This window comes from Caenorhabditis remanei, chromosome X (genome assembly GCF_010183535.1).
Source record: "Caenorhabditis remanei strain PX506 chromosome X, whole genome shotgun sequence".
In the NCBI taxonomy this organism is placed as follows: Eukaryota; Metazoa; Nematoda; class Chromadorea; order Rhabditida; family Rhabditidae; genus Caenorhabditis; species Caenorhabditis remanei.
In genome coordinates this window covers 4,115,050-4,129,806 of record NC_071333.1, presented here as the reverse complement: position 1 = coordinate 4,129,806, position 14,757 = coordinate 4,115,050, and the positions used below count along the sequence as shown (strand labels likewise).

The 14,757-nt window shown below is 36.4% G+C and overlaps 4 protein-coding genes across 4 annotated transcripts; 2 read left to right on the top strand and 2 right to left on the bottom strand.

The window, feature by feature from the left end:
• Positions 1–1,090: 1,090 nt before the first annotated feature.
• On the bottom strand, positions 1,091–1,749 carry GCK72_022791 (uncharacterized protein; the record flags this gene model as incomplete). The annotated part of the gene is made up of 4 exons (XM_053735069.1): positions 1,091–1,150; positions 1,291–1,458; positions 1,501–1,632; positions 1,675–1,749. 4 exons carry the CDS (start codon positions 1,747–1,749, stop codon positions 1,091–1,093), a joined length of 435 nt encoding a protein of 144 aa, XP_053578635.1.
• Positions 1,750–1,931: 182 nt separating this feature from the next.
• On the top strand, positions 1,932–5,084 carry GCK72_022790 (uncharacterized protein; the record flags this gene model as incomplete). The annotated part of the gene is made up of 9 exons (XM_053735068.1): positions 1,932–1,945; positions 3,396–3,468; positions 3,517–3,591; positions 3,639–3,719; positions 3,767–3,835; positions 3,884–3,939; positions 4,231–4,600; positions 4,649–4,938; positions 4,985–5,084. The coding sequence occupies 9 exons, from the start codon at positions 1,932–1,934 to the stop codon at positions 5,082–5,084; spliced, it is 1,128 nt and encodes a 375-aa protein (XP_053578634.1).
• A 972-nt stretch (positions 5,085–6,056) lies between these two features.
• GCK72_022789 (uncharacterized protein) lies at positions 6,057–6,815 on the bottom strand (the record flags this gene model as incomplete). The annotated part of the gene is made up of 5 exons (XM_053735067.1): positions 6,057–6,092; positions 6,150–6,347; positions 6,395–6,457; positions 6,504–6,659; positions 6,708–6,815. 5 exons carry the CDS (start codon positions 6,813–6,815, stop codon positions 6,057–6,059), a joined length of 561 nt encoding a protein of 186 aa, XP_053578633.1.
• Positions 6,816–13,878: 7,063 nt separating this feature from the next.
• Positions 13,879–14,535, top strand: GCK72_022788 (uncharacterized protein; the record flags this gene model as incomplete). The annotated part of the gene is made up of 4 exons (XM_003091044.2): positions 13,879–14,021; positions 14,163–14,268; positions 14,314–14,414; positions 14,469–14,535. 4 exons carry the CDS (start codon positions 13,879–13,881, stop codon positions 14,533–14,535), a joined length of 417 nt encoding a protein of 138 aa, XP_003091092.2.
• Between the last annotated feature and the right edge of the window lie 222 nt (positions 14,536–14,757).

Here is a 14,757-nt window from a genome sequence, read left to right as displayed (position 1 = left end):
AAAAAATGATTAAAATAGTGTCTACAATAATTTCCCGTTGAGATTTCATACCTAACTTCTTCAGGAAAAATTTTCGAAAAATATCGATTTTTTGATTTTCCTAGGTACCCAGGTGACGGACCCGGCTAAAAAGTACCCCAGTTTGCTGAGAACACTTGATACTATCATTGATAAAAATTATAGGCAAATCGGAGATGGTCAACTTTTTTCGTGTGCCTACGGGTGATCGAACGAGTCAGAGAGTGCGTCATAAACCCTAGAATTACTGGGAAGACCTTAAATCGGATTTCAATAACTTGTAAATGCCTTGAATTTCTAAAATATGGATCATTTGCTATATATCGAACTCATAGTATTTGAACGTGATGAAGACATCCAATGATCTGATCACAAGGAGCATGTTATTAAAGTTACAACTTTGCAACAAAATTGTCAAGCTCAGAAGAATTTGGAACACATATAAAGGTAATCTAATGTGAGCAATAATGTAAAAACCTCTAATTGGGATTTTAGTAAATAATGAGAAGAATGAATGGTTGAAAAAGAATAAAACCAACGATAAATGCATTGAAGATAGTTCTAAATTCGGGTGAGGGGAGTGAGGGATATTTGAGCTGATAATAGAAAGATGTGCATGCGGAACTTGACTTTGACGGCGGTGAGGAGACAGAAATTTTTGAGAATACCAGTTTCGATAACTGACGAGATCTGTAACTTAATATGTAGATATTTTTGAGTCTGATCAAAAAGAAATATGAGGTTCTAACTGCTAACTCTCAGCCATTTTCTAAATATTCGTGTTTGGAAATAGGTTTCTTTCAGATTTATTATTGATAGTTTTGCCTCTAACTGAAAAACTACTCACAGCCGACCCTAAGGTGAGGTACGGATCTGAAGATATAATCCGAGTTTAGTGCATCAAAAATGATTTTGAAAAGAAAAATGTTCAAACGAGAATAGCTCAAATCAATAGGAACGTGGCAGCTGAAGACTTTACGCTTTTCGACTAATACCCAAGGTAGCTAGGCAACAAGTTGTAGCGGTTTGCAACACATAAATTGTTATGAACTCACTGTTATCGTTATAGGAATCAATATGTGTCGTTGTCGTTGTCGGTATCGTCATCGTTTGCTTGAGCATTGATTTCTTCCTAAATTCAAGAAATTCTTTTCATTTTATAACAATGTCTCTCTTGTTTTAATTTTATGATTTTGAACAAAATATTATACGTGAAAGGTTTCAAAATTTTTTGGGAGTACTCTTTTTTTTCAAAGTTAAAAGAATTCTCACCTCACTAAGAGGCTCTTCATCAAGAAGATGGCTTATCAAAAAAATTAGTGCATCAAGAATGTTCAAATTTTCAATGATACTGTTTCTTTCTTCCTCAATAGCTTCCCAATGAAGAATATCCAAGTGTGGCTCGGTATTGTGCCCTTGATCAGTGGGTCTTGAGAGGCTCTAAAAATTTTAGTTTTATTCAAATTATGCAGCGTTTTTTACCAGGATGTTCTGAGCATGCTCGTCTCTTTCCACCTCATTTTCCTCCTCCTCATCAGACGACTCCGTAAAATACGGAGACAATGAATAATTTGAACGACGGCTTATTCTAGCCATTTCCCCTTCTTGGTTTGACTGAAATATGATTGTTGAAAAAAATCGTTTTGTGTCTCTTACCTCTTCATTGTGATGAGGAAACAAAATAATAATGCTCTCCACAGATGAACTTCTTGAGAACGATTGGCTGTTCATTATTGTCTTGAAATGTGAATTGTAGTTTTTTGCTGAAAGAATGTTACTAAATGAAAACATTTATTCAAATTTCAATAAAATCAGAGTGGTGTGCATTTATGAACTGACGGAAGCAAAAAAACTTGTATTTCATTGGCTCACGCGCAGGGTAAAAAACAAAAAGTGAAATTTCCAAGCTGTTTATGCAGGTTGTCAGGTGAGCTTAATTAAGAGGACGTTGCCAGAGAAACGGATTAGCGGGGAGATAGAGTGCAATGCGCAGAGAAATGATAGGAGGAAGAAGAAGGAAAATCCACACTTCTCTAAAAGTAGTGAGGTTCCCGTGTACATTGAAATGTAGGGGAAAAGGTGAAAAATTTGGATTCATAGACTCACCAACAGGGCTCAAAGTGTAAAAGAAAATATGACGGTGCACAATAGTTTAGCGGTGAGCCGATGACATTATTTGAAAATAGAGGAAAGGGAAAGGAAAAACATTGGACAACTCTCGATGATATTTTCTTCCTCCGATTTTTTTGGGCAAACATCAGTTGACAAGTTGACCAGTTGTTTTTTTTAAATATTTATATGATTGAACGAAAGGACTACAAATAATTTGGGGTATTGCACTTTTTTACACTTCTTCTTTCTGGTGCTTCGAATTTTCTCTCACAATCCTAGGAGTAATTATTGCATCTTTTCCTCTCTAGTTATTTTCTATTCCGGCAAAGTCTCTCTAATTCCTAAACAATATTGATCTCTATTTCATTGTGAAATGGAGAAGATAATTACAGACAAGACTGATTCCAGGATAAAATCTTAAAACACCAATATTCATAACCAAGAAACGATTGGGAGAAAAGGGCAACGTGAAAAATATTTTTCTCTAATGAATATCTCTTTCCATTTTTCCTCGCGCTCGCAACACAAACGCACACATATTCTGACTTGTGTCTCTTCTTCAAGTTATCAAGATTTTGATGTGCATCTTCAGTATCCGTTCTGCTCATAGAAGTTATACATTGAAAGTTAGATTGTAATCATTGAATCGTTAAGTAAATTGCTTCAGTGTATATTATTACTGTACTCAACAGGTTTACTTAAATTTTTTTTGAAATAATTAACACAAAGCAAAATGAACTTTTGAGAATTAGAAAATGTTCAAATTGATGAGTAAAGTTGGGATCAGTTTTTTAAGAACAGTTTAGAACAGTTTTAAGAACAATTTCTCAGAACTTTTTATGCTTTTTCTTGTTTTCCACATTGTATCATCATCACCACATCTGTTTTCGTTTTTCTAGTTTTCATGCACTCACATTTTGCACGTGTTGCCGGCAAGGAAAAGTTTACGAAATCTATTTTCGGCCTTCATCCCTTTTTCACCGTCTCTGCGTCTTTTCTGAATTTCTATATTACTACTATAATAGTTTTGAAGGACGCCGTCATTTTTTGAATTGAATCTCCAATTTGGCGCCAGAAAAATAATATCTGAATGTGAGTTTTGAATGATTGTGTTGTTTTGAGTTGTTTTTGAGCGATGAGTAGTAAAACTTTTTGTTTCGCATGTCTATCTGTTTGTCCGTCTTTTGTTCCTCGTTGGGGATGGTTTCTGGTTTTGCCTTTTCGTTTCACTTTTTAATCTTTTATCAAAACTCTCTGTTTTGCAGTGAATTCATCTCAAGTTACTTGTCAAGAAGAATGGAAAAAAAAGAGGAAACAAACACCAAACAAAGTCCGGAGGTAAGCTCATTTTTTCTAATTCTCTATAAAAATTGTATTTATTTTCAGCATCGCTCGGAGTCGCCACCTCCAAGATGTCCAAGAAGTCTCGCTCATCTCAATACTGTTCATATGCGCGATCAGGTAATATCCCATGATAGGTTTCAGAATCATAACTATCTTTTTCTTAGACTCCACGCGCGCATATTCGTGCTTTCAACGAGGACGGGTCTCTCAATGACGAGTATGTTCCATCACGCAACCTCGGCGAAGTGAGATTTGGAAATTATGTGTAAAAAATTTAATGATATATCTTTAGAGAATCTTCCCAGCCGGTGTTTCTAATGATGTGTCTGGTGGAACCGCTCAAGAGGTGGGCCCAAGCAAGGTAATAAATCAACCATATATTTCAAAATATCATTCTGTGTATTTACAGAAGGCTGATGGCCAACGAGGTGGAGTAGGTGACAAAGGCAACAAAGATCAAGTCTTGTTTTATAAACTGCAATTAATTTCTTATAAAGATCTTATTATTTTGATACCAATGCGACAAAAATCAAAAAACCTTCCAAAATAGGCATTTGGTTGGCGATCAAAAAAGCCATCGTTTTCACGAGCGGAGTGTTTAGGCACCAACTTGAAACATTATATGTTAGCCACTAAAGAGGTCATAATAATGCAAAAATGTTTGGGTTGAAAAACAACCTCATCGCTTAGAGACCGGGGACCAAAGTCACACCTTTAAAAAAGAAAGAAACTTATGCATCAACCTAATATTTATAGAACTGAATGTTACGACAACGGCGACAATGACTTTGACATTTTATGTGAGGACCGTTTGTCGGCAGTTAGTGTAGTGGAAAATTTTGTAAAGTCAATTTTCCATTGCAAAGAAATTTGCTACAAAATCGACGGAAATGAAAACATCACCGAAGCTGTTTTGGAGATCATAAATGACACACATTCTGGATCTTCTGAAGTGGAATTGGGATATTTGGGGGTTAACGTCAGGAGGGGGAGAAATGGTACGTATAGAGTACCTAATCTACCCCCAATAGAAAATGATGCTTTGAAATTAGTACTCGACACGTTGCGAGATGATATCGATTTGAAAATTAATTGTTGTCCAGGAGAAGGATTTCAGTATGATAAGGTAAATATTTTTTAAATGGGAATCAAATAATTAAAATTATCATTTCAGCCAATAAGACAAAAAAATGTTTTCATGGGTACAGCTAACTGGTTCACATTAAAAAATTTTATGGATTCAAAGTGCGAGTATTTCCATGTGAATACGATGTTTCGGCCTCCATCTCGGTTTTCATTGAAGAACGTTAATACGTATCTCAAAAGATGGAATACTGGAGCACAACCACACATTCGTAAATTTATAATAAAATGTGAATGGAACAAAATACAGATCAATCAGACTCTTTTCGACGGGATCGATGTTTTTGATATTGTGGAAACAACACAACAGGATAATAATGGGTGAGAGTCTGTTAATGTTCACATGATCATTTTCACTAAATTTCAGTGCCGTCGCTTATCAGTTTGAATGTAAAATACAAGGAGTAAATGGAACCACTGCGTCAGTTTCAATTAAGAAACAAATATTTAGGTTCCAAGTTTTATAAGCATCGGCAGTTTGGTTAACATAAATGTTTGGCTGGAAAACACCAAATATTCATCTTGCTGGCGTCTCAGTCTCGTTATCACCTGTGAGCAAACAATATTCTATCAGTTCATTCTACCCTCCGATCCACTTTTTTCAGTTATTTTGATTGTTATTTTTATTGTGTGCGTTGTTGTTTTCTTTTACTTTATTCATTTTAATTAATCTTTTTCTCATTTTTTTTCTCCCTATATTCATAGAAATTTGAATGCACATATTCATAACTAGTCAATTTTCTTACTCGCTTCCACAATTTCCTACTTTCAACTCTGTGTTTTCTTATAATAAATTTGTGACTTCCAATTGTTTCTCAGCAACTAACAAAAGAAGAATACACAAAATTATAAGCCAAGTGTTTTAAATCTTGCTCCATCTTTTTTTCTATTTTTAATATAAAATTATAAATGAGAATAGTTTGAAAACAAGTCAACATTTTTGAACATCCAGCATTTTTTTAAGAGCCCGAGATCCTGAAAAAACATGACAGACAACAGACAATCAACAAAAGAGAGCGATAGACCATATGGATTGATGAGGAAGATTACGTCATTAAAATACGAAACTCAGCTTTACTATTGTTTCATGTTGTTTTCAATATTCTATATCTAAATTTTGTAGTTTTTGACTTGGACACTGAAATTATGTTATTTTCCGCCCATTTTTTAAAACGAGATGAAGTAGGTTAAAGTAGTTTTTTCATTTTGAACATATTTAATCGTGATTTGAAAAATAAAAAAAAACCTATGAAAGATTGTATGAAAAAGTAGTGAACAACAAAAATTAGAAGAAAATGCGGGGAACTCTTCAGAACAGAAACATGTGAGCAAAAAAAGACAAATACACGAGAAATTAGAACCGGTGGAGAAAATCGAGAAAAACGTGGAGAAAAAATGATATTGAAGTGTAGAAAATCAATTTTTAAGCTTCAAGAGTACTAGACGTTTTCCCCATTATCGTCCTCGCTCGTGTCCTGAAATTTGAAAATGTTACTCACAACGTCAAAAAATGGATTATTCTTCTCACAAACCTCTGCTTGATTTTGATGGAACTCTTCAACATAGTTCTGAATGACTCTGTAACGTTCCTCTTGATCCAAATCGAATTCCATTCCCTCTACAAAAATCTCCGCGTCCCGACGAACCTGTCTTTCTCTTCTTGCACGAAGACGACGTCTTTCCGAAGCCATTTGAGATGCGAGGAAGTCATGGTCGATCTCTGGCTCGTCCTGTCAAACTATACAACTTGTTGAAATAAAACAAAAACGTTGCTTACCTCACTGGTGTCCTCATTAGGCGAAAGGCTTCTGGATGGTGAGCGAGAGTATGGGCGTCGAACCTGAGAAAACATCCATATTTCCAAATTTTTTGGTGTAAGATCTTACCGCAACATTCTGAACGAAATGATAGTGCACATTATTTGGTTGGTCATCCTCTATTTCCTCCTCTAATTCTTCTTCTTTTTCCTCATCTTCCTCCACCTCCTCCTCATCTTCTTCCTGCTCTAATTCTTCCGGAATTAGTGGCATGGGTGGTGCATTCTAAAATAAAATAAATATTGAGAAATCGTGAGACGATTTATGACTAACCACTTTCTCTTCAACGTCCCCCACCTCCTCTTCTGCACCTACCACAATTTCCTCTACCACTGGAAACGCTATGGAGTCCTCCAGGTTTCTGAGAATATAGAAGTCCATTCTGAAAAAATGTTGTCAATGGGTGAAAACAAGACACGTCAAATTTGGATTGAAAAAAAGAAAAAGAGATAGAGAAGTGGGTTTCGCAGCTTTTACCAAGAACCCAACATGAAAGAAAGGCATTGGGCAGAAAGTAAGGGAGGTGTCAATGGTTAGTAGTCACTGTACCAGCGGAGACGCAGACACAGGAATCAACCTCTTCCAATGGTTTGAACGGAATGCAACCAGCTAAAGGGGCAATAAACTTTTCCAAAAGTATACTAGGGAAAAAGAGTCATACTACTCGCTTTTCAAAACAAAATTACCTCTTTATTGGTAAAATCACACTGTTTACACAAGGAAAGAAAACACTAGGAAGAATCGTTAGAATTTACTCTTCAAAACATCTCGGAAAACTCACACAAGTTGAATGAGAAAAATGTTTATTGAAAGAAAGTATTGATTGTTTTCAGTTTTCAGTCTCCACCTAACTTAAGAAATCAGGAAGTACAGAACAATGAGAGGAAGAGTTTAAAGCTAGACAGTGTCTGGTTTCACCCCTAGATGCTAAACAAAACAAAACTTGGAAAAAAGAAAGAATGCGAAAGTAGGAGGATCGTAACTAGTAGGCTGAGGGAGACATATACGCAACACACCTCGTACGGTTTCCCCGTGAAGTATTTAACTGCTGCTCACAAATTTTGGAAGGGGTAAAAAATGAGAAAGTCAAGTTCAATACTGTTCCAAATAGAGTATGAGGACAATGAACAATTCACGGAATTGAGCTTTCATCGTGGGAAAATTGTAGCAATTTCATTCCAAATAATTAACGAGACAAAAATGGGTATCGAAATAAAACACAGTCTGGAGAGGCAACACGGAAAGTGAAAGTGTTGGGGACTCTCCGTCATGGAACCCTTCTCAAATCTCCTGCCACTCGCTATTCGCCTGTCGTTTTGTGTTCTGACTCATATCATTTCTCTCTGCACTCCACTTATTGAATGGCATTTAACGGGACAGTAATGAAAAATGATTCACAGATTCTGATTTTTACGATTAGAATGAGAATGACTAGGAGGATTGAAGTTCTGGATAAAAGGAAAATGACTAGGACAAAGAAAACGAAAAAATATGATGATGTGCACATGATCAGCTAAAAGAACGAAAAGAATGTGAATCAGCGGTCTTCCGACATGAGGGAAAATTCTCGAATCTCCGCCCATTTGTTATTTGACTGTTGTTGTGAACTCTTCTGAGTCATCGGTTGTTTCCACTAACCGAATGGTACTTTGAAAATGACAGAAATCTGTACGTATAAATTCAAAATTAGAAAATACGAGGAAATACTTGAATTCCCAACAAAACACTAGCCAAAAGATGATCTTTTTGAGAAGGTGTTACCGTTTCAAGTTGTCACATGATGTACAGGGTAGCCCAAAATTACCCGCAAAAGCTGTAAAATCGTGGGAATCAACAAAAAGTTTTTTAGTGATCAAAACAACAATTATCGGCTAATCTTGTTCCATCCGAACTCTTTTCTTTTTGATGACAGCACGAAGATGTCTAGAGTAGACGTCGATGGTTGCACGCAGGTAATCTGGCGACTTGGATTTCAAGCTTTATCTTTGTATCTCATGATGGAATAAAGCTTTTCCTAAAAACGTTTTTTATATCTATGTAACAAAGGAAGATTTCGATAACAAAGTGATCTACAAGCTCCCGTTTGATCTACAGTACCGGCCAAAAAGGTATCATATTTTGCTTTTTTCAGTAGAAAATGCCCAAGTTTGAAAGCGTTTCATAGTAAAACTAACTGTCCCACAAAATAAATTTTAACGGGATCAAACAGACCAAAAATAGAACTCTATTTTAACAGTTGACAACTTTTTGTACGGACACTCCCTAGGAAGATGCGTATTGACAAAGTAATTTCTCCCTCAAATCGACCAATTTCAGTGCAAAATAGTGCGATTTTTGAGCTGTCGTCGTAAAATGATCATAACATTTTAGGGAAAATCGCCTTGTCGAACCTTTTTGCAGGTGATTTTTGGCCACCCTGTATATTCTGGTAGCAAATGTCAACCAACTTCTTATTGCTCAACGGCAATGGTCATATAGACTGTTTTAACAGAAAAAACAGGCGGAACAAGGCAATAGCCTTTTTTTTTCTTTTCCTTGTATAATGTTTACAAAACATTAGTATACCACCGCATCTGGTGACCTTTGCTTTCGTACATCTCTGCTGTATTCGTTCGAAGTACCCCTCAATATCCTTTTTCTCTTGAAAATAAAGTTTTTATCAATTCATTTCAACCAATGCTGGTGTGCTAGTCTAATAAGCAACAGACACACATTTTTAGATGGGTTCCCAGACATTTTTCATTGCGCAACAATGTTATTTCGTTTCTCAGCGAAAAACCAGCACACGCAACTCAACTTCAAAGAAAGAGAGTTACATTACTGTACATGTTACGTAGAGAAGAGGAATCTGGTGGCCAACTGAACTCTTGAAAAACAATAACTATTGTTTGAGAATCCAGGTAGGGGTTTTGAATAATGTCAAAAGATTTGCGAATTTAATCAATTGTTATTCTGATCGCGTTTTCGGGTCAAATACTCTGAGAACGTATTTTCGCATGATCAAAGAGTTTTTTAAGCGCAACTTGCTCAAGCACTTCCCCCCCCCCCCCCCCCCTCCCCCCTTTTAAGTAAATACGACACTTTTGCTCATTCAATGCACAGATTGGTTTATCCCGATTTCCGTTTCGAATCAGAATGTTTTAAAAAATCCGAAGAAGCCATACACTTTCGATATGCTGATCCGGTCAGGTGATGTTTTTTAATACCTGGCTAGTTTTGCTGTCGAATACCTGTACACTCTCTAGAAGTGCTCCCCGAGACTTTTCCCTATTTCAACTTCCCCGATTTCAACTCTGTTCCCGATCTTGCCCTCGTCCTTCAAGTATCCCTATTTTCTACTCTTTTATATTCAAAACATACGTTCTTCCCAGCCCCCATCTGTTTTTCTTCATATTCGCATCACCTGGAACTCTTCTCCATACCCTCCAGAAGACCCATGCCTATCAAAAATGAAAAACTCAGAATCCCCACTTCAAGATTTTTTCATACTGAAACATGAGCCACAAGTCTTTATATTAATTGTTTTAAACTGACCAATGTCCCAAAGTCCAATTTAATGTTGGAAATTGATGGAAAAGACTCCTAAAAGAAAATGTTTCTGGGCATTTTGACAGACATTCATTGAATTTTTTCACTCATTTCAGAGCTATTCGTAACAAGACCGGCATTGCACAATCTAACAAAAATTTATTTTCGGTTGAAACCAATTTCAAACAACTCCCGAGAGTGGATGTTTTTAGATATTTAAAGAGGAGTTGAGTTTTCCATTGAATCAACTTACATGCACAGCCTGCCCTACTTCAGTCAGTCAAACAGTAAAACACAGATTGAAATCCAGAGTTGAATACGGTTTCGTGCAACATGAATGTTGATTAAAGCTCACAGCTGTTCACACACATGACATTTCTTCAAATTTTATCTTAATGCCTAATATCGTTTACTACAATTTAACATGTTCCCAGCATTTGGCATATCAAAAAGGTTGAGCACTGCAATTTAAATTTTGCGCACCTACATACGTGCCAACCCAAAATCTCGTTTTCCTGCTTTGATAAGTTTTCACTCTCTTTTGGTTTTTCTCCTTTCACTTCTTCAGAAAAATTCGCTGACACGGAAAAATTTAATCAGAAGTTTGCCAGAAGCGCGAAATTACGCAGGTATTGTGAATTTATGAAATTGTTGATATTTCGATACATGGAATAGTTAAGGCGGTCAAATCCATGGCGTGCTGGAGAGCTGTCGCTTGTTGGAAGACATTCACAATAGCTTTACCTAACAGATTAAAATCACACACGTTTCACATGAAACGAAACTCGAAGAAATTATTTCAGAAAAACCGGGCCGGGCCGACATTTTGCAGTACAAGTTTTAGTGCGGCAAGGAAATCAATTGAATCTCAGATCACAATCTGACGATCAAAAAAAAAACTGAAATAAATTCAATTTACTTTTTGAGAAAGTCATTTTTCATTTTTCAATCAAAAAGTCTATCCCTACTCTCCCTCTTCATCAATCAGGGAGGGCCCTCGATCGAAATCGAAAACAAAACCTGCCTCCTCCGTATAGTCTTAATTCAGAAGCGTTTACAGAGTGATGAATATTTTTATGAAGAAGTGAGACGTCTTTTTTTGATTAAAAAGGTATCCTCTCCAGAAACCTCATCCATCACACCATCTGCCTTGTTGGATATACGAAACGTCTTTTTTTTCTATTTTTGATTCAAACGAAAGATATTTATATTTTTGTGAAAGGGGATAAACAAGATTCATAACTAGGAATCCACACCTTTCATATGAAAAAAAAATAGAAAAAAGTAATAGCAGGAAAATCTTGTGACCGCGATACCGGAGGTATAACGCAATTGGAGCAGAAGGTTTTTTCACTATTTATCCAAACTTTTTTACTTAAGCATTCCGCTACGCAATTAAACCAAAAGGTTTTTTTTTTGCTTCACTAATCTAAATAACTGGAGGCTCTCTTAAAAATTCTTGCGTGTCAGTAGCCCCTGCACCTCTCCTGGACACGAACAATGCCACTCTACTCTTCATAACTGTGTACTGACTGACGAGCATAACTACCCATAGAAACTGATTTTGTCGAAACATAACAATAATATGGAAAGACTATTAGACAACCTGTCTGATCAAAAAAATTCCTGATGAGACTTACTATCCACCTGAATGCCTGCTGGGTAGACTTGGAGCAATGGCGTGCCGCTCAGTTTTCTTAGATGGTTCAGAAGTGATAAAATAAAATAATCAACGGATAAAATTTGGTTTCGAAAATGTTTTTTTTCAATTCATTTTGGCTCCAGGATTCACCAAACTCTAATAAGCCTTATCATATGGGCAGGTTCAGGCTAACCTCGACGGAAACTCGTCCACCGTTTGTTTCAACTCTGAGATTTTTTGTGGGTAAGGTGTATTTTTTTTTCTTTTTTTTTCTTTTCTGTTTCTCCTGCTATTACTATTATCAGAACATTTTTTATCTAATTTTTAAAAAATTGTTTTAAAAAATATAATAATTGAGATTGAATTTTTGTGCAGTTTTCTATGTGGTTGAAAGCTGTCTATGCTCCTTTTCATCTTCTTTATGGACTTTTTGATTGAAAAATGAAACATGACTTTCTCAAACAGTAAATTGAATTTATTTCAGTTGTTGTTTGACGATCAGATATTCTAAATGTTCAAAAAAGTGAGTAGAAAAGCTGGGTGTAAGCGAGAAACAAGTAACGAAGAGATTGAATGAATTATAGTATGTGTAATGTATAAAGTTATATAAATCACATCACAAACAAATATAACACTAACTCACTAACTTAGTGTGGGATCACAGCTATCCACTTTTCCTATCTTTATCGATTGTGATCTGAGATTCAATTGATTTCCTTGCCGCACTAAAACTTGTATTGCAAAATGCCGGCCCGGCCTTTTCTGAAACAATTTCTTCTAGTTTCATTTCATGTAAAACGTGTGTGATTTTATTAATCTTTTAAGTAAAGCTATTGTGAAAGTCCAATTTTCTCAATGGTCCTGTTCATCTTTTATGTACTTCTGGTTTCAATCAGGCATTCAAGTTCAGCAGTTTTCCGATATACAAGTGTTCCTCAACATTTTCAATTGTTGCCGTGGAATAATTTTTCTGATTGCTGTTTGGTGAATTGAAGCAGTGTCGTTCTTCAACATATTTTTTATGATACTTGCATTTGTTTTTAGCCCGACAGTCTCGCGACTGTCTACCAGCTCATGCAGCATTTTGTGGAGTTATGAGAATAATGTCGTCGGCGAATCGTAGATATGTAAAGTTACTACATAGGAGTTATCGTAGTCTGCTTCATGTTTCTTTCAGTCATGACATTTGTTACCGATTTCAGACAAGAAGAGAAGATTAGTTTTGTACTGACTGAATTTGGTCAAACGCTAATGATGATTTTTGGAATCCTGTCCGTTCGACGGTCGATAGTTTTCTACACTGTCAATGTTTCTTTTCTTGAAAATCAGAGTTATTTTTATAGTTTTTCAGTTTGTTGTTACTTTTCCTTTTTCAGGTATCATGAGAATCGTTTAGCTAGGAGTCTGGAAACATTGTTGTGAGAGTTTTTCAAGATGTCTGCTGTTAGCTTGTTTTTCCTGCAGATTTTTTGCTTTCGGATCATCTAAGGACATATTAGAGTTTTTCTGGAAGGAATGAAGGTAGAGGTGATGTTTGTTGAGAGTGAGCGGTTGTTTCATTCTGATTTTGGTTTCAAACGGGCTTGAGTATAATTATTATACTCCGAGTTTTGTTTTGTTTCTATATTTTCATAGTTGATTGCAATTATCGGTACACAAATTTGTGCCGAGGAGTGTTAAAAGCGCATTCAATCTATTAAGAGTTTTGCGGAATGGTCTCGTAGTTGAAAAAAAAATCAATTGGCGTGTAAACCGATAACATTTCACTTTTCAATGTATCCTTTCTTGAAAATCAAAGTGGTGTTTATCTCCCAAATCTCGACAAAGCGATTTCTCCCTCAAATCGACCCATGGTAGTGCAAAATAGTGCAGTTTTGAGCAATCAGCATAACTCTCTAGGGAGTATCCGTACAGAAAAGTTGCAAATCGATTTTATAATCATACGTGTCTAAAAAATTTATAACGTTATGCGTAGGATACAGTATTTATGTTGCACCGAATGAAAACGTCATTCTTTTATTTTACGAAGCTTTCACCACCCTCCACTCATCAATCATTCTACTTTCATTTCGACTTCACAAGCACACAAGTGACGTATACTTCATTTGCATATAGACGAGATTTCAGACTCCGCCTTTTTTCCTTGCTCCGCCTTTTTTCCTTGCTCCGCCTCTTTTTCTAGCTTGTTCTTGCTCCGCCTACTTCTTTCCTTTCCATAAAAGAAGCTCAGTTGTCTCATTCGCCACATCAGTCCGAACCAATTCAGTTAAGAAAATGAAACTTCTCTCATCCCTTCCCCTTCTTTTGACTTTCTTCCGTATTGCTACCCCGACTTATTTCAAGGCAAACGGCACGCTTACCTGCGACCTACAACAAGCTTGGTGCTACTACATCCAAATGACCGAAGTGGACAATTTGTAAGTGAAAACGTGTCAACGTGAAACAGCTTTCATCACCTTCAGTGTGTGAAATATTGAACTTTATTCAATTTTTCACATCACACTAAGAAGTGGAAACTGGATTACTGTGTCAGCATTTCAAAAAGTAACTAATTTCAGCCGGGTGACCGACGACAAAGTCGCGTTTAGCGGAGTTCATTGTGTGCACGGGAGAGATGCCAACTACGAAATAGCTGGGTGGCAGTTGGTAGACGGTTTCAGAAACGTTAGTTTGACTCAAAAAAAATTTGATTAAATTTGTTTATTACAGTACTACTTCGAAATTGAACTCTCAGTCACCCACAATTGCTCTTGTCCCCGCAACAAGAGAAAGGTCACCCGAGAGGTTGCTTCTGAGTCCGTCTATAAATGGTAAGTTAGATCTTCAATATATTACGTTCAAAAACTCATTTATTTTGTTTCCAGGCGGGTGGACTACAATTGGAATGCCAACCTGACCCAATCAGGCGACTTCGTTGACGACTACTGGTAATCAATTCATGCACCACTTGCATTGGCCTCGCTCGCACAATTCTCTCTTTTTTAGATAATTATGTCCTGTTTTTCGTCCCCAAATCCTACTTTTATTCTTCAAATACATCAATTCTCGCTTCGTCTTGACAATTTGTCAGATTTTTTTCTGCCCAAACGCTCCTTTGATCTTTTTCTCTCGGAAACTTTCCCCCGCTCTGGATCCGCCTCTCTCGTCTAACTA